Raw genomic sequence first — 20,073 nt, forward strand, 5'->3', positions numbered from 1 at the left:
CTGAAGAAGAAATAAAAGCAATTATTGGAAAATTTTCTATCCAGGCTGAAAAAACCAACAACCTACATAAAATGGATTAATATTTATAAAATACGAATTAGAATACTTATAGAAATAGAATACTTATCCCTATCTTTAAAAAAGGAATTGAACAAGCCATAAATGAACCCCATAAAATAAAGTAAAAAAACAAAACTCCTCACAGAACCAGATAGATTTACATGTGAGTTCTACCAAGAATTCTAACAATTCTAATACCATATAAACTGCTTGGAAAAAAAGGGAAAGAAGGGCTTCTACCCAATTACTTTTCTGATCAAATATGATCTTATATATAATACAGGGAGATTCAAAACAGAGACAGAAAACTATAGTCCAATAATTCTAATGAATATTGATACAAAAGTTTTAAATAAAATATTAACAAGAAGATTATGAGCAGTAATATAAAGATCATACACTAGACAGGCTATACTTATACCAGGATTGCAGAGGCAGTTCAATATTAGGAAAACTATAAACATAAATGATCATATTAATAACATCAAATTAGTATTTTAATAATGAAAAATCTTCTAACAAAATACAACACCCATTCCTGTTAAAAATACTGGAAAACATAGAAATAGTTTCAAAAAACAAGTGGATAAAGCACTGGCTATGGAATCTGGAGGACCTGAGTTCAAATTTGACCTCAAACATTTACTAGCTGTGTGATCATGGGTAAGTCACTTAACCCTGATTGCCTCCAAAAAATAAATAAAATAACATAAAATAACATAGTAATCTCTATTTGAAACCAAGAATAAGCATTATCTGTTATGGGGATAAGTTAAAAGCTTTACTAATAAAATCACAGTTCAAAACAAGAATGCCCATCATCCCTATTACTATTCAGTGTGGTATTGAAAATGAAACTGAATGAGTAAGGAACCATAATATCATTTTTCACAGAAGATGTGCTTTAAAAGAACCTTAGGAAAAAACCAGTTTTCTGAAGTATTATGGTATTTACAATCTACACAATAAAATTTATCCTGAACTATTTACTATCTTCTATGCTGAATTGTAAGCAGTCAATTCTATCTTCTAATAATTTCAGAGTCTCCTGGAGAATACAAAATTATGCTACAAAAGATGGGTCTGAGTCCTCATATATTGGCTGTTTTAAATTAACAGAGGTCTTTCAACTTTGTGAGGGAAAGAGCAAAAAGAAGGGCATAAGTATATATAGCTCTAAGTCTAGTACTATGATTTCCTAGTTAAAGAATAAATATATCTCTGCAAAGAAAATATTGACAAAATCTTCCATACTTAAGTGGTGCAGGTAGAATAGTCTGGTAGTTGTAGTGTTGTTGCTGTTGGCTCAGGATCTGTAGCTGCAGGAAAAGCTGCTGCTGCTGTAGTAAACGGGCATAGTTGGAGTCCATTTGTGGCTCGTTCTTCTCACCTTTCTGATCTGGTGGGATATACTGATGGTACTTCAACTTCTTAACCCGAGGTTTGGGATCTTTACATTTCTTGCTTCTGTGCTTGTCATTTGGATTCTTAGGATGACTTTGCTATTCAAAGAAAGAAAGGAAACAGAAAAAGTTTCATAGATAGCAGTGAACTAAAATCTATCCTCTTACATGTCTAATTTGAAACCAATGAAATAAAGGAGTAGGATACTTATTTGTGAGAAAAAATGGGAATTGAAAGAATTTTTTTTTTTTGCTTTGAGCTCTTTCTCCCAAGTTAAGAATGACTGCAATCAGATCCTCCTTTCCTTTTTCAACATCCATGTTTATATAGGTACACCCAATGTAATAAAATTTCAGACAAAAAGCAGGTGAGGATAATGATCAGAGACTGCTTGAAAGTACTTTGTCTAATTTGGTAACATCTGAGAGGAAAAAACTCTTAAAAACTAGACTATAGTAGAGATCAAATTGTTAAATTTTTTATATGAATTTTAATTCAAAATTGATTTCTAAAAAAAGTTCAAATACATCAGAAAGGAATTTTATTCTTGTAATAAACCCTTAAAGAGAGTAAAATTTGAAGAAAACTGGACTTTTCAGTTTGTCATTTAAATTATACATCTAAAGTATAATTAATAATGTTTTGTTTCTTAAAAATTAATATCATTATATTTAAAACTACAGTAAAATGTTTTATTACTATGCTTTCCAATTATATCAAGTAATTAAAAAAAGGAGAAAATAATCAAGTGAAACAAATTTCTATATTGGTCATGTTATGCCTCATTTTGCATTTTAAATCCATCACCTTTCTGGGAAGAGGTGGTTAGCATACTTCATCTCTGGAATCTTGTTTTTGTCACTGCATTGATTGGAGTTCTAAAGTCTTTCAACATTGCAAAACTACATTTTGAAGAGATTTTCTTGTAAGAATTTTTCCAAAGGTTTTAATACTGTGCATATTCTTTAAAAAAATGTAAAATTAAATTAAATTAAATGCAGCTAGGAAAAAACAACCATAGAGATTAATTTGCTACTTAATAGAACATGTTACTTAATATTAACCTGTAAAGTTGTAACTCCTCCAATGAATTGAATTCATATTTTATTTTATATGGTATTTTATTTTTTCTAATTACATGAAAGGAGAGTTTTCAAACATCCATAGTTTTGTAAGCTTTTTTTTTTTTACCATCCTCCCTTCCCTCCATGGCAGCAAGTAATCTGATAGGCTCATGTACAATCATATTTAACATATTTTGATATTAGTCATGCTGTGAAAGAAGTAGAATTAAAGGGGAGGAGGAATCATGAAAAAAACATAAAATGTTTTTTTGTTTTATTAAAGATTTTATTTATTTTGAGTTTCACAATTTTTCTCCCAATCTTACTTCCCTCCCCCCCCACAGAAAGCAATTTGTCAGTCTTTACTTTGTTTCCATGTTGTACATTGATCCAAATTGAGTGTGATGAGAGAGAAATCATACTTTAAGGAAGAAACAAAAAATATAAGAGATAACAAGATCAGACAATAAGATATGTTTTTTTTTTTCCTAAATTAAAGAGAGTAGTCCTTGAACTTTGTTCAAACTCCATGGTTCTTTATCTGGATACAGATGATATTCTCCATTGACAGCCCAAAATTGTCCCTGATTGTTGCACTGATGGAATGAACAAGTCCATCAAGGTTGATCATCACCCCTATGTTGCTGTTAGGGTGTACAGTGTTTTTCTGGTTCTGCTTATCTCGCTCAGCATCAGATCATGCAAATCCCTCCAGGCTTCCCTGAATTCCTGTCCCTCCTGGTTTCTAATAGAGCAATAGTGTTCCATGACATACATATACCCCAGTTTGCTAAGCCATTTGCCATTTGAACAACATTTACTTGATTTCCAATTCTTTGTCACTACAAACAGGGCTGCTATGAATATTTTTGTACAAGTGAAACAAAATATGAAAGTTTTAAAAAGTGAACACAATGTGCTCTGCTCTGTACTCAGGCTCCAGTTTTTCTCTGGATGTGGATGGCGTTTTCCATCTTTTAGAATTGTCCTTGATCACTTGAACTGCTGAGAGAAGCTAAGTCCATCATAGTTGATCTTCACACAATGATTCTGTTAATGTGTACATTGTTCTCCTGGTTCTGCTCACTGCTTTCAGCATCAGTTCATGCAATCTCCCCAGGCATTTCTGATTGACTACATTTTAAAAGATGGATCATGGAATCATTTCTGTGGTGCTAGTTCTCAAGATACAAATATCTGGCCAATGCATTTTTTTCTGACCAATATTTCGTAGGAAATCAGCCAATGTAGTACCAGTGCTCCTGATTCTATTTTAAATGAATGCGATTCAAATTCCTAAATATAGCTACAGATAATTTATATCATGCAAACTTTCATGAAACTTAAAACATGTCAGATGTTAATTGTAGTTTTATTTGCTTTCTGGAGAAAACAAAGGAAGATCAAGTCAGGGTGCCAAAAGCTGAACTTTTCATCATGAAATATTAATTATCCAATTATTTATCCAATTGTCTGCTGTCAAAAATATATAACATTACTAAGAATAAGATTATTTCCAAATTCATTACAGTAACTGCAACCTGACTGTAAATCACATTCTGAATTCTATTTAACTAACTATTCAATTAATGTCTACAGATAGTATATCATTATTCTTATTCAACTGTCTCAAGTATAGTAAATCATCTGTTAACTGCTTTCCTCACTTAGCATCACTATGGAACTGGAGTTTGTTTTTGATTTTTTTTCTAAAGCAGCTATATATCAAAAACAAATTTTGGTGTGTGTGTGTATTAAAAAAAAAGTTAGGAAAGAAATTATATGCTAGCAAGCTACTAACCAGTAATAATAATATAAATTAGTGAAGACATAATACCTTTCTTAAATAATTGTTGTATTTGTGCCTCTCCTTTTCCCCACAACATTTTATTTGAAAATCACTGATTTAATTTAGATTAAGATAAATTATACTTGATAGAAAAAATATATTTCAGTTTTTCATTTCAATAGTTCTAATTTATATGTTGCAATATATTTTACATGTTATTTCACACTGAGGTAGATATTATTTAAAAATAAATTTTAATGATATCTTTTATATATTTTAATCACCAAAATTTCTTTTAGGATATTTCCCATTCTCTTTCCTCCTCCCCCCTTCGGGAGCCATCCCTTATAAGAAATGCTGATTTCAGCAAAAATTATAGATACATAGGAAAAGTCTGAACATGTGTGCAATATGTTCATCCTTTGCAAAGGAATGTGATGGAGTTATGCATCATAATTTTGCAGTATTCACTTTTGATTGTTCCATGGGTTTTTTTTTTTTAGTTAACATTGCTGTAGTCATTGTAGCTACATTGTAGTTACATTTTCCTTGTTTACTCTGAGCCGGATCTTAGAAATCTTTCCAAGGTTCTTTATATCTATCATGCAATTTTCCATTATATTTTTAGCCATTCCCCAGTCAATGGTATTTACTTTTGTCTACATCTATTTTGAATCTTGTATCATAAAAAATAGATGAAATAAATATTTTGGTGTATATGGGAACTTTCCCCTTCCTATCATTGACCTCCTAGGGTATAAATTTAGTAGAATCTCTATTCCCATAGGATATGGATATTTTAATCAGTTAATTTACATGACTCTAAATTGCTTTCCAAGATGTTTGACTGATTCAGAGCTTGACTAGTAATGTACTAGTGGGCTTAGTTTTCCTTAACATCTTTAACACAGACTATTACCATTTTAGCAAATTTGCCTTGTGTGAGTGTTTTGTTTCAAGTGTTTTGTTTTGCATTAACTACTGGTGATATATAGCATTCTTTTTCATATGGTCATGCTTGCAATTTTTATGTACCTTGGAAACCAAATTTTATACAAGAAACGAAACAAAAAGTTCTCTCTCAACTGACTGGCTTCCCTTTTTATCCTAGGTGCATTAATTTTGCTTGTACAGAAACTTTTCAGTTTCATATAATCAAAATTGTCTACTTTTTATTTTGTAACTGCCTCTTTTTCTTATTTAAGAACATATTTATCTATGGGTATGGGAGGTATAATAATTTGCTTCTAATTTTTTAAAAAAGTTTTTATTTAAGGCAATGGGGTTAAGTGACTTGCCCAAGGTCACATAGCTAGTCAATTCTTAGGTGTCTGAGGCCAATTTTGAACTCAGGTCCTCCTGACTCCTAGGCCAGTGATCTATCTACTGTGCTACCTTGCTGGCCCTGATTCTAATTTTTAATGTTAATATTTTAAATATTTAAAATACTTTGGAATATGGCATAAAGTGTTGGTCTAAGTAATTTTTATCAGATTACTCTCTGGTTTTATAATATTAAGTGGGGATTTTTCCCCCCTAAGTAAACTGTTTTTCAGTTTACTAAACAGAATTATTGAGTTCTATTGTTTCTGATTTTTTTTTGTCTATTCTGTTTCATTGATCTCTCCCCCCCTTCCCCAATCAAATAATTTCAGATGGTTTTGATAACTGCTGCTTTGAAATATACTCTGGAAATACTATCTCTTTTTTTGTCTCAATCTCATTACTTCCTTGGGTACCTATTTATTTTGATTTTCCAAATAAACTTCACTAACAAAGTTCTGTAAAATGAAATAGTTTCATTAATATGGCACTAAAATTATAAGCTAATTTTAGTAATAATGTCATTTTTAACTATCCTAGCATATCCAATCATAATTGCTTAAATACTTCTTTCAGCTATTGTTATCAATTTCCTTAAGAGCATTTTGTAATTGAATCTATACCAGAAATTTGTATGCTTTAGTAGACTGAACCCAAATATTTTAAGCACAATATTACTATTTGGGATGGAATTTCCCTTTCTATTATTGCTCTAGGATTTTTAAGGGTTTGCTGTGTAGGCTGCAATTTTTCTTTTGTTTTTACTTTAAGGCAATAGGGTTAAGTGACTTGCCCAATGCCACACAGCTACGTAATTATTAAGTGTCTGAGGCTGGATTTGAACTCAGGTCCTCCTGACTCTAGGGCTGGTGCTCTATCCACTGTGCCACTTAGCTGCCCTTCAGCCTGCAATTTTTAAGAAAGCTTTTAGTGTATCCTCATTACATATGAGGCTTACTTTTGGTTTTATATATTTATTCTGATAATAAAAAAGAGGTCTCTGTGTCTGTTCTTTGTAGGGTTTTTAAAAAAGCATAAATGAGTTTTGTATAATGTCAAAGGCTTCTTAAAGGCAAATATTATCCAGTTTACAGAGAAGAAAACTGACCCTTGTTAAGTGACTTGCCTAAGATCACTCAACTGTCAGAGGCAGGATCCAAGCCTCTTATGTCTCCAAGTCCCACACTTTTTTATTACACTACTGTTACTCCTCTAGGATTATGACAGCTAGCTTTATATAGCAACTACTAAAGGTGAGGCTCTGTGCTATTTGTATTAAAAATATCTCATTTTGTCCTCAAAACTCTCCCCATTTTATAATTGAGGAAACAGGTTAAATGAACATCCCACTATGTATTTTTAAACTAACAATATATTTTTCCTATTACATTTGAACTAATGATATTCATCAATTAAACCTATTCTCCCCCACTCTTCACCTTTACTTTTCTGTTGAGTATATAATATTCTTTCCCCCTTAAACAGATCTCTAATTTTGAGTCATCTTTGCCTATTTCTTCTCCTTCATCTCCATCTATTCATTCAATGAGGATTTCAATGTATGGATTACTAAAGTAGTCTACTTGATCTTCTAGTCTCATCCCTGTAATTCATCCTCAATACAGCTGTCAAACTGACCTTCTTACAGGGACCAGTTTGACTATAGCATTCACTAGCAGAAATTTTTCAGTGGTTCCCTTTTACTTTTAGATGAAATACAAACTTCTCAGTCTGCCATTTTAAGACTTTCCCTTAACTTTTACACACTTATTTCCTATTATTCTCTTTCATATACTCTATATTCTAAACAAATTATTGCTCAAACTTTCTCCATAAATTTTCCCCCTGGGCTCACTGAATTTTCAGAGGGAATTCAGTTGTTTGGGCAAGGATTTTTACCTCTTGTGCCAAGTTATTAGATTCCTTTCCAGTTCTTTCTCTAGTTCTCATTCCACTGATAAAAAATATTTTGCTCCTTTTTTAAAATGAACTCATCAGTTTCAGAAATCTTAGTTTAGCTGGTACCCAAGTTATATTTTTCTCTGAGGTGCTGCTTGTAGATGTTTGGGAGACATTTTCTTCTTCTCTATTTGTATTTGAAGTGTCTGTTCCATCATAAGAATTCATTTGGATGGGATTCTTTTTTTGTTTGTTCATTCTTTCATTCTACTTCCTGACTTTGAACTTGATGTCGGGCCCAGACTTTGTGCGTTTATAGAGATCAGAATGGCTGGACCTGATACTTCTTCTCTTGAGAATATTGTTTTGTTTTGCCCCTGGATCTCAGGGACAGTGCAGGTTGGAGATCTGCACACTTTCAGTGTTCTTAAAGTAATCTTATCCTGGACAAAGTCTAATTATTCCTCCCATGGTCTAAACTCTATAAACTCCTGAACTGGTTTAGGATCTGAGTAAGGGTAGGTAGCATGCTGTTCAGCCAACTAGAAAGCTCTTTTGGCACAGAATGGTAGAGTAATCATATCCCCTTTGTTCTGGGATTCCTGCCCTGGTTATTCTTCTTCAAGATAGGCTGACCTTTGGAAGTGAAACTAGGCATTGCTGCTGGCTTCTGAACTACTACCTTTCTTGGTATCTGGTATGTGGCTTCCCTATCTTGGAACATCACTGTCAGTGCAGGTCCCTTCTCACTCCACCTATATTTATGACCAAGGATTGGACAGCGAGTGACAAAGTTGACAATCAGCACCTGTCCCTATCATGAAGACCTGGGCTCTTCTTCTATGCTAGAGTGTTCCTGGACCAACTCTATGTCTAGTGTCCAAAAGCTTTCCTGTTTATTCCCTAGGCTGAACATAGCTAGACAAAGGATCCATTGAGATTTTACCTGGATTTCTCTAAAAGGACATGATCTGGTACATTTTCTAGAACTGTTAGGATGAGTATCTGGGGAGGAATTCACTGAATTGCTTTCTATCACCTTGACTATGTCTCTTCTCAATCATTTGAATTTTCTTTTAAATTAATAAAGTGCCATCAAAGTCAAAATGAGGCATTTGTGTTCACCAGGTAAGGTTTTAAAAATAATCACCTCCCATCCCTATTTCAAAATTAGACTTCTCATATGTTATTGTTTTCTGGATACTTTGAGCTTTTCCTTTAACAAACCTTGACTTATCAGAAAAATAAATTTCCACATGCCATGGATAGCAGAATATTATGGCATTTAAAAAATGTTATGGTATTTGTAAAAATGAGTTATTAAAAGCTAACCTTCATTTTTCCCTTTTTCAACTTCCCTAGGTCCTAACACTAGTGATGCACTCACTATATTGATGCTTACTCTTAAAACCCAGGTTCTCTGTCACTGCAATTTTAATTTCTCTAATTTTTGTGTTGCTGGAAAATATACTGTCAAACCAATCATTTTTAATATTAAGCTATTCTTTGCTTTCTTCATCCTTAAATTTTTCCCCACATAGTTTTCATTTTGCTATACTTGTTCAAATGCTTCTTTTTTGCTATATTTTTCCTGTACTGAATAGAATCTATACATCCTATAAAAGGGGAACTTCCTTTGAAGTATTTGACAATGGTACACCTGAACAAGAATGTAGAAGTGTAGTCAAAGGGACTCTCTTCTAGGCTGCCTTTACTATCTTGCTAAGCCCTTTATCAATTAAATAAGATGCTTATTATGTGAGGCTACTGGCAAGTAGAATGTTTCTGAAGAAATATTATTAGTTTTTTTACTGTACCAAAAGGGATTTTAAAATTGACTAATACTCTTTACCTCACAGTCTCTTCTTTAAGAATGTGAACTATTTACCTTCACTGATATTTTTGCAGGATGAATTATGCTGTTGTCTGAAAATGGCTTTGAATCCTAGGGACAGTATGAAATTTATTTTTAAGTACCCTGGGAAGAGTACATTACCTGATAATTATCCTTATTGTGTTTGTTCAGTCATTTCAGTGATATTTGACTATCTGTGACCCCATTTTAGGTTTTCTTGACAAAAATATTGGAGTAGTTTTGTCACTTCCTTCTTCAGTTAAATGAAGAAACTGTTGCAAACAGTGCTAAATGACTTGATTAGGGTCACACAGTTATTAAATGTCTGAGGCTAAAAGATGAGTCTTCCTGATTCCAGATCTCATGCTCCATCCACCTGGCTGCCCCATTCTCATTGTACCAGTGGAGATAGATAATCTGACTAAAACTGCTAAATTAGTAAACAGTGATGGTGCCTTACAAATATCTAATGCAACTTAATTTATGAAAACATTTTAATTATGTAATAAAAATGTTAGACCTTGACAAGAAGAGTTTTATTCCAATTATTAATGGTTTTGTTTGAAAAAGGATCTATTTGGGGGTGACATATTATTATGTCATTTAATCAGTTGAACATTTCTGGGGAATAACCATAAAATTACTGAACAAACATATAAAATTCCCAGTTCTATTTTGTTTACTTTACTGATAGGAAATAGTTCTTCTGGAATCTCCTGGCTTGCTCTAACTATATTATCTCTAGTATAGTCAGAGAACCAGAATGGTATAGTAGAAAGGATAATGGATAGTAGTTATGGTTTCTGGTGCCATTGTTGTGAACTGTGAAATGAATAACCTTACTTTCCTCATCTGAAAATTGAGGACAATAAAACACACACTCACTGTTTTACATGTTGTTTTGAGCTTCAAATAAGATCATGTAAATGAAAGTTTTACATGACATTTTTACAGGAATAACATGGTAGAACTGACTCATCACTATATTTTGTTGTTGTTTTATTGATGCCTTATATTTTCATGAAATCTCAATACATGACAAAGAAAAACATTAATCAATCTACACAACTCCAAGTGTGATAATATACAAAACATAATGCATCTACAGCTCTGTTTAGTTTTATTTTCTTTTCATTTCCATGACTTAAACATCTATACTGTATCACAAATAAAGTCTTTCTTGATCTGTTTACTTCACTCTGAATCAGTTTATACAAATCTTCTTATACTTCTCTGAATTCCTTAAGCTACTCATTTCTTATATATAGCATTAGGAATATTCTATAACAATATTATATTAATTTACCAAAATTAGGCAATCAATGAAGAGCAATTCTGTTTCTAGTTCTGGCTACCATAAAAAAAAAAACCTGCTACATAGGTTTGTGTGTGTGTGTGTGTGTGTGTGTGTGTGTGTGCATCTCTACATTGATATCCCTAGAAATACAGATATCTATGGATATTTCTCTCTCTCTCTCCCTCTGATGACACACACAACACACACACACACATACACATACACAGTTCTTTATTCTCTTTCAGATATATTTCTCATAGCAAGTTCTTCTCTAGCTCAAAGGCTAGAACAGTTTATTTACTTGACATAAATAATGATAAATTGTCTTCCAGAATGGTGAACTAGTTCAGTTTCATCAGCAACTTATCTGCTTTCCTTCTGTACTTCCAACACTAATTCCATTTTCTGACATTTTTGTTGATTTGCGAGGTATGGGGTAAAACCTCAAAATTGTTTTTATATTATTTTATTATTAGAGATTTGGAACATGTTTTTCTATGACTTAAGAGTCCTTTTGAAAATATCCTTTTTAATATTCTAAATAATATCAAATGATATTTTAAAAAATTGCTTTTAGGGGGCAGCTAGGTGGCACAGTGGATAGAGCACCAGCCTTGGGAGTCAGGAGTACCTGGGTTCAAATCTGACCTCAGACACTTAATAATTACCTAGCCGTGTGGCCTTGGGTAAGCCACTTAACCCCATAACCCCATTGCCTTGAAAAATCAAAAAAAAATTGCTTTTAACTGCTTATCTATAAGGAAGGTTATTCTTGATTTTGAACTTTTTTTAGACTAAGTCATTTCATACAAACTCCCAGTGACTTTTCTTTAACCCAGCTAGTTTTCTTGACACCATGACCAGTCTTCTTATACATATGCAGCCTATATATTGGCCTGGGTTCACTAAAGATTTTGGATATAAGACTATCAGAGATAATTAATGCAAATATCTTTTCTCAATGAATGGCTTTTCATCTTATTTCTTTGATACATCCTGCATGAATTTTTGTCTCAACAATTTTCATTTCAGAAGCACAGAGACTGGGGAAGTATTATTTAAATTGTGAAATGATTAGATAACTTTTTAAAAGCAACATTGTTATTAAAAATAGAAACAGTGGTCTGAAAAAAACTATAGCATCTGAGTGCAGTGGAAGATTATTGTGAAAGAAATGATGAATCCTGAACAAACATGTAAAAATTCCACATCTAAGGGATCTCCAGGCTTACTCTAATTATATTATCTCCAGTATAGTCAGAAAGCCAGGATTGGCATAAGGAAGACTTCAGTGAATGATTACTGAGTCAAGAAAGAAGAATCAATCAACAAGTACCTACTAAATGTCAGTGCCAGGCACTATAATAGACTTTGACATAAAACAAAAATGAAACAATCCCTGCACCCAAGGAACTATCAGAGGAAATAATGTGTATATAAATATAGGATGTTCCAAAAATCATAGTATAGAATAGAAAACCTTAAATATATTGAGGCAAAAAGAATGCATGAATAGAGTTTAATTTTATTGGGGGTAGGGCAAGATCAAGAAAGGTCTCATCTAGGAGGTGGTGGTTGAATTAGATTTTTGAAGGAAACTAGGGATTTGAATATGTGAAGGTGAGGAAGGAGTTCATTTCAAGCCTGGGAGAAAGCCTGGGTGCAGGCATGCAGACTAGTGTATAAGGAATGCATGAACTAATATATAAGGAATAGTCAGAAGGCCAGTTTGGCTGAACAGTATAGCACATGAAAGGGAATAATAAGCAATAAAAATACTAGAAAGGTGGGTGGGAGCTATATTGTGAAGGGTTTTAATGTATGGCCTTGGGCAAGTCACTTAACATCATTGCCTTGCAAAAACTAAAAAAAAAAAACTATACAGGAGAGTACAGCATGGAAACAAAATAAAGACTGACAGATTGCTTTCCGTGGGTGGGTAGGGGAGTAAGATTGGGGGGGAAATTGTAAAACTCAACATCTTTAATAAAAAATAAATAAATAAAAATGAAACAGGAGAATTTGGATGTGATCCCAGAGGTATTGGGGAACTACTAGCTTTTACTGAATAGGGACATGATATGTTCAGGCCTGTGCTTTAGGAAAGTCACATGGGCAGCTCTGTGAAAAATGGATTGTAGAGGGAAAGAGGGGAAAAAAAAAGAAACTGAAATGGTCTAAATGAGATAAGAAGATGGTAGTGAACCTGGATAACTAAAAGTGTGCCATGATGTTTTGTCTACTGAGTCAATCTATGATGATTATAGCTCACTATATCTAGCTTGGCCTGACTGTTGAACTGTACTTCATCCCATTTTACTGTTTACTTCGGCCATCTCTTTACCATCTATTATACTAATGTGTGCTACACGTAGACTCTTTTCTTTAGATTGTAGGCTATCAGGATCATAAATTTAGAGATGGAAGGGATCTCAGAGGCCAATAAAGACCAATTTATTCCAACTTTATTTTACAAGTGAGGAAATAAAGCAGAGATTATATGACTTGTCCAGGACTTGTCCAGCTATTATAAGTCAGAGGCAGGATTTGGACCCAGGTCTTCCTGATTTCATATTCACTATACCATTCCTGTTTCTTTCTTTTTTCTGATGGTGAATTCAGCACATAATTTTAGAGTTTGACAATTATAAATGCTTTTGTATATTTAGTCAATCCAGACTCAAATCTAAGCCACAGTATATACACATTAAAAGAGAAAAGTACATGTCATGAGAAAAATGCCTGGGGGCCTCTTTACCATAAGGAAATAATTAACAATACTGAACTATTTTGTAAAATAATATAAATTATATATAAAGTTAGCATTTTATATTAGATTTTAATTGAAAAAATCACAACTATAGTTGAATAATTACATCAAAAACAATAGTGAGTGTGTTAAGATGATTGTAGTCCTTTCAGTTATTCACTGTTGCATACAAAAGCCAGCATTACAATGAAGAGTATTATTCACTGGCCTATATTCAGAAGTCTGACACTGAATTTTTCTGGGATGATGTTTATCATCCTCATAAGTTTCTCCACTGTAATGACCATTTTCTTCCTTGAAATGAGTTGACATCAACCAGTTTTACCTGATCTATTTTCTCAGTCTTCTCTATTTGCTTTCTTTCAGGCATTAACTTTTCCCAACAATGATGAAAGGAAGTCATTCTCTGATAAATTTACCCTAAATTAAGTTATTAGAACCCCTTTCCATAAGGTCTGTGATAAAACTGACATGCCTTCATTCAGTACATATTTGATATCTCCACGTTTGACATCTAGACCAGGATGAGAGTAGTAACTTTAGTTCTACTGCCAAGGGTTGATAATTAGTTTCTGAGAGTCGCACAGTGCTTCAACCAAAATATCCAGATACATGAAAAGGTTCTCATCTTTTTGTGTTTATATAACATTGTTCTTTTGATCCAAAACATCGATAATTTTTCCTGGCTCTAGTTCTGCTTCCTGAAGACCTTCATCATGGAGTATTATCTTCTGATCAACTTTCATGTCCCTGTTAATACGACCTTCCAAATTTTTTTTCTTTTGAACATTTTTCCTTCCTTGACAGCTTGAACATCTGTCTCTGGGCTGATCTGTTTTCCATGCAGACTGATTAAATTTGCTGAACCATTCAAGATTGTATCTGATGAATTCTTATTTGCATTTCAATATCTCCATAATTCAATGCTTTTTACACTTTTGCTCTATACTACATTGGATTCAGGATTAGCATGGAAATAGATAATGGAACTTTATAAGGAATGGCAAAATGTTAGAACATATAAAGAAAAAAGGCACTTTATTGAATGAATAGAACTCACTAAAGTATATTTTGTCAACTTTTTCATTATTTCTAACAGAGCTTTCTTTTTGGCTCTGTTATATTCTGAATACTATACTTTTAAGTTCATTGTCATCTATTTCTAACAATATATGTATTCCTATGAATAAATATTATCTTCTTAATTATATAATTATTCAGGTACAATTCACATTCCTCTCTTATTCCTTCATACATTGGTTTTTTTTTAAAATGAAACAATGACTGAAGTTATATATTCTTTGTTCTCTTAGTTTATAGTAAACTTTTCAGTTTTTTTCAGTTGTGTCCAATTCTTTGTCACCCCATTTGGGGTTTTCTTGGTAAAAATAGTAGAGTAGTTTGTCATTTTCGTCTCCAGTTCATTTAATAGATGAGGAAACTATGGCAAAAAAGGGTCATATTGCACAGGGTCATACAGCTAGTTAGTGTCTGAGGCTGCATTTGAACTCAGGTCTTCTTGACTCAAGGCCTGGTGTTCTATCTACTATGTGGCTCTAGCTCCTTTTTGCTTCTTTTCAAGCAAAGTAAATAACATGGTCTTTACCCTTACAACAACTATCCTAAAACAAATTCCTCAAAACTACTGCCTTGAATTTACATGGAATTATTTCACAAAACATAACTGATAGCAGGAATTTAGAAGCACTATGATATTAGAGAATATAAAACCAATTTCCACTGTGCTTGCTTTAACCAATTTCCTTATCAAAACAAACCTATTAACTATTATCAAAAAATTTTCTCAAAACACTTTTATTTAAAAGTGAGACCGACAATTGCATTTTTTAAATGTTCAAAAATTCACTTAGTACTCCCATATAAAGCAAATGAGAACAATTTGAACCACTGAAGCTAAGGGGTGACTAGGTTAATTAAAACCGATAAACTAGAAGGTATCAGGGTAATTAAGAAAGAAATTAAAAAAATTCCAGTTAATCCAAAACATAGAAATAAAAGTGAGTCAAAACAGGTATGATAGATGGAACAAACTCAAAAATAGGAAACTTTGTTTGCTCATATCTCTATTGTTTCTGATTTGCTTTATTAATCATTAGCTTTTCAGCCTAATGCCTTGGCCTTCAGAAATTAGGAATGGTATTTCCATGGCAGTGTACTAGGTATGATTCCTTAGTTCTCCTATTCATTTGAGTATTATAATTTGATTAATCTGTTTTTGGGGTGTCCAATCTTTCTTGGAGTACAAACTTTTTTTCTGGAATGATTGCAATGATGATGACTTCAGTCTTTCTTTAGGAACAGGGACCAATAAAAAAACTGGATGTACCAGAGTAATATCAGGGAGTTTGAATTAGAAGGCCCTGAGCTAATAACCTGGAAGATTCAAAAAGATTTGACTTATTAATCTAGTTGTTGAAAAGTACGTGAACTGGTGGTACTTTGTTGAAAGACACATCATGTTCTACTTTCTACACTCTCTGGGTATCACATAGCACACTATGGAAAATCTGATAATTTTTGTGGTAAGGGCAGACTGCAAAAGGAGGTTATATCAGTGAGGGGAAATGGGATGGTGACAATAAAAAGCATGTGGTTCAAAAAGTAGGATATGTTCTAAGGGAATGAACAACAGAGTTTATAGTACAATTTTTCTATAGCTAATCAACAGAAATTATCATGATAGTATGAGAAACTCCACAGGATGAAATTCTGAAGATACAAAGAAACAATTTCTATAAAAAAGAGAAAAGGCTAATGAAAATGATGTGGATAATCATCAACAAATTAAGATTTTAAAAAGGCATGAATACACTTAACCCCATTGCCTTAAAAAAACCTAAAAAAAGGCATGAATAGAAGAAAGATGCTTGACTGCAATCCTAATCCTCTGACTTATTGCAAGGGATGGAACTTTTGGGGGATTTAGGGGAGACTTATTTGGGGAGGAATGAGTGGTAATAATGCTGTCAAAAAGAAAAGAAATATCAATGACCAATTAAGAGAGCAGAAAGAAGTTCAGGAAGCAGACAAGCAGAGCAACAACTGGTACTTTCATGCTAAATTTAACAATTTGAAAAACCAAGCTATATGTAATTCACTGTTCCATAATCAATTTTCTATTCTTTATCTACAGATAATTTCATGTTTGTCAAGTTCATAATAAAAAAAGGCATTTATTGAAGATGGGAGCAAAGATAGATTTGGAAGAAGGGATCTACTGGAGATTCATCCCAGAGATTTGTGATTGGCCCTATGTTCTTTAAAACTTCTATATTCAACTTGGAAAGAAACATAACAACAACTTAGAAAAATTTTCAGAAACTCTTAAGCTTGGAGAGAGATGGCAGGTTGACAGGATTTTGACAGGTCAGAACATCAAGCTAAAATGATTAAGCTGAAAGACAATTGGGATAAAAATCTGGCTGCTAAGTGGTAAAGTGGATAAAGGACTGGACTTGGAGTCAGTAAATACTGTCTCAGAAACTTATGATGTATGATTCTGGCTAAGTCATTTAACCTTTGTCTCACTCAGTTTCCTTTATAAAATAAGAAATAAAATAGTACATGCTCCTCAGGTCTGTTGTGAGGATAAAGTGAAACAGTATTTGTAAAATGCTTTGCAAAGGTTGGATGACCACTTATTTAGAATATTGCAGATATTATTTTTCATAAAAAGGGGTTGGTGTAGATGTTCAACAAAGGCCCAAGTCTGAAGTTCTGTAATATGATGAAGTTGGAGAGATAGTGGTGGCAAAAATTTTTTTGTGGGAACTGACAGGTATATTTGACCTCAATGGGTGAGTCAGAATAGGGAAGGGAGTTAGCCATTGTAGTCAATATTAAATTATTACTTATGATGGTCCTCAAGACCTGAAAAAGGGGGGGTGAGTTTGTAATAAGAACATAATGGGACTGATAGACAGGTTTGAACTGATATAAGGAATTGTGGCAGAGGCTCCAAATGTTTCATGATGGTGGCTCTAGAGTGCATGTGACTAGATGGGAACTGGGTGATGTTTTGCTAGTCTTAATGCTAATAAAAGTCTCATTATCTGTAGTCTTCTAAATTCTACATTCTTTTTCCTTTTCTTTTGAGTTGAGCTGGCATGGCAGAATTCTCAAATCTCTTCTCAATGAAATCACAGGTTTGAAATTCCAGAGGGAAGTGGAACCCACTAAACTAAAGAAAATATAGGGATGGAAAGACTGATGAAACTGCTAATGGCAGCCCAAACAACTCTTAATACAGGGGAATAGAGAAGAGGTTATAGAATCAAAAGGATTTGGCAACTGATTGAACAGTAGGTAAAGCAAAAGAAAGGGTCAACAATAACCTGAGTTTGAAGTATAGGTGATTAGAAAAATAGCAATGCCTTTGTTAAACTGTTAAAAGGAAGAAAGAGGAACAGATTTTTGTGGGAAAAGATAAGTTTGCTTTTGGATGAAAACACTTTAGTCAGTTGAAGTTAACAGTGAGGGATCAAAACTGAGATATAGTAAGCTGCTAGAAAGGTGGTTCTGTACTCTCTGAGGCACAGTGGACAGAGCACTAGCCATGGAGTCAGGAGAGTCTGAGTTCAAATTTGGCCTGTGACTCTGGGCAAGTTTACACTAGTTCCTCATCTATAAAATGAGCTGGAGAAGGAAATGGCAACCCACTTTAAGTATCTTTGCCAAGAAAGCCCCAAATGAGATTAAAGACAGACACGACTGAAATTATTCAACAACAGAGTTGTATATAAACAGTTTTATGAGCACTCTACAAATAGGTAATAGTTGAAGCTGCAGATGAATTTTTCAAGTCAACTAGTAGAGAGAAGAGGGTTAAAAATAGGTTGAGTAAATATTTATATTTAGGATACTGAAATTAAGATTCAGAAGAGTACAGTTTTACAGAAGCTTAAAAAGGAGGGCATAAAAGAAAAAGATCAGTAGTATTCAATGCAAAGTAAAGGAAAATCTGATTAAAAGCCGTTAAATTTTACAATTAGAAGACTAGTAATAATTGTTCATTAGAATATTTTCAGTGGAATATAGAAACTACTCTTGACAGAAGTTTGGCAATAAGAGAGGAAAGATGGAAGTATAACTCAAATGGTAGAGTAGTAGAATCCAGGAAAGGTTTCTTACCCATCCCCCTCCAAAAAAAAGGCTAAGAGTAATCCTAACATGTTTGTAGGAGAGGGGAAATATTTATCAGAGAAAGAAACAAGGGGGAGAGGGAACGGGATCAAAGGTGTAGATTTAAGTGTTAGCTCTCTTTTAACCAAGGTATTTTTCGTTGGACAGGAAGGAGACAAGAGGTAAAGACAGAAGTTTTGCAAAGTGGAAGAACAAAAAAAGGCAAGGACCTAATTTCAAATTATTCTTGACTTGAAAATTTGTAATAGAAATGATGTGGATCTAAATGCAATATTTATTAGATAAAACACAGATGTAGTAGATCTCAGTTTTACTTTCAGATTTAGCATTCATTCTGGCTGAGGTCTTAGATAAGTCATTTAACTTTTTTGCCTCACAGTTTCTTCATCAGTTGACCTGTTGAACTACTGACCCTTCAAATGCTTCAAGAATATATTATAATAGTTGTAGGGAAAACCAGAATTTTAAAATAATCTAGAATAATAGGAAAAAATATGCTTTTAGAAAGTGTCATCTAGCCTGTGCTTAAAGATTTCCAGTGATAGAATATGTTCTTTTCAAAGTATACTTTTGCACAATTGGATGTAAAAGAGTCCAGATCTCCATCGTGTAACTTTCCCCCTTGGTCTTCTCAGTTATATGATGAACGATTCAGAATAAGTCTTAATTCTTCCACATAAAAACACTTTAGTTAAATACTACTTTGAAGCAATTTTCTTAAATAAAACAGCTGTATTAATACCAGTAAATAAACATCATTTAAAAATTATGTATGATTAAAAAAAATCTTCCTGAAGTATCATTAAAAATGAATTATTCTTACAAAGTAAAATGTGGGAACACTGCCACTAAGTTCATGCTTATCTAAAAGAACAGTACAGACAGACCAAGCTTCAACTAGTCAACCTCTATTTCATAATTGAGAAAAACAAACTATTTTGCTCTTTAAACATTGGATCTGTCATATAATACATCTGGGATAACATTAAGTAATGATCTCAAGTACAAACTCCAAAGACCATGTTAACTATTAAAGTCAGCATTTTTTTGTGAAGTCCATAAAACAGAAAATAACACACTGAAATTTTATCTGTTAAGTTTTTTTTTTTGGCTTCCCTCTGTGGCAAGAGAAACAGGATTGATGATTGTTTGCCTTCTAGTTCTTGGAACATTTTTGCATATTGTTATGTTTTCGTTAAACCAAATTTCATGGAGTTTCCCAATAATTAAAAAAGACAATGTTAGTTTGTTGAAAAGTTCCTTCCATTTAAGCAAGTTCTCTCATGTTCTATGTTTATTGTAGACCTTTCTCAAGATTGCAGACTGAAAATACACTGTACAGTTTGGATAAGTGCTACAAATGACAAAAAAGCTGAAAGATATAATTTCAGTTCAAAGGAATCTGGGAGAATAGTTTTAATCTAATAAGGACAAACATAGATCACTCAC

The 20,073-nt window shown here is 33.0% G+C and overlaps 1 protein-coding gene and 1 pseudogene across 15 annotated transcripts in view; both read right to left on the minus strand.

Moving 5' to 3' along the window:
* Window positions 1-20,073, minus strand: part of MRTFB (myocardin related transcription factor B) — a 328,483-nt gene that overhangs the window by 20,518 nt on the left and 287,892 nt on the right. For all 15 annotated transcript variants that reach the window (XM_074196435.1, XM_074196431.1, XM_074196428.1 and 12 more), the window contains one exon: window positions 1,315-1,562. In XM_074196435.1, coding sequence (XP_074052536.1) covers window positions 1,315-1,562 — 248 coding nt within the window. The remainder of the gene's footprint in view (window positions 1-1,314; window positions 1,563-20,073) is intronic.
* LOC141495276 (dnaJ homolog subfamily A member 1 pseudogene) lies at window positions 2,374-20,067 on the minus strand (annotated as a pseudogene).

The sequence above is a fragment of the Macrotis lagotis genome, chromosome 8 (genome assembly GCF_037893015.1).
Source record: "Macrotis lagotis isolate mMagLag1 chromosome 8, bilby.v1.9.chrom.fasta, whole genome shotgun sequence".
Lineage (NCBI taxonomy): Eukaryota > Metazoa > Chordata > Mammalia > Peramelemorphia > Peramelidae > Macrotis > Macrotis lagotis.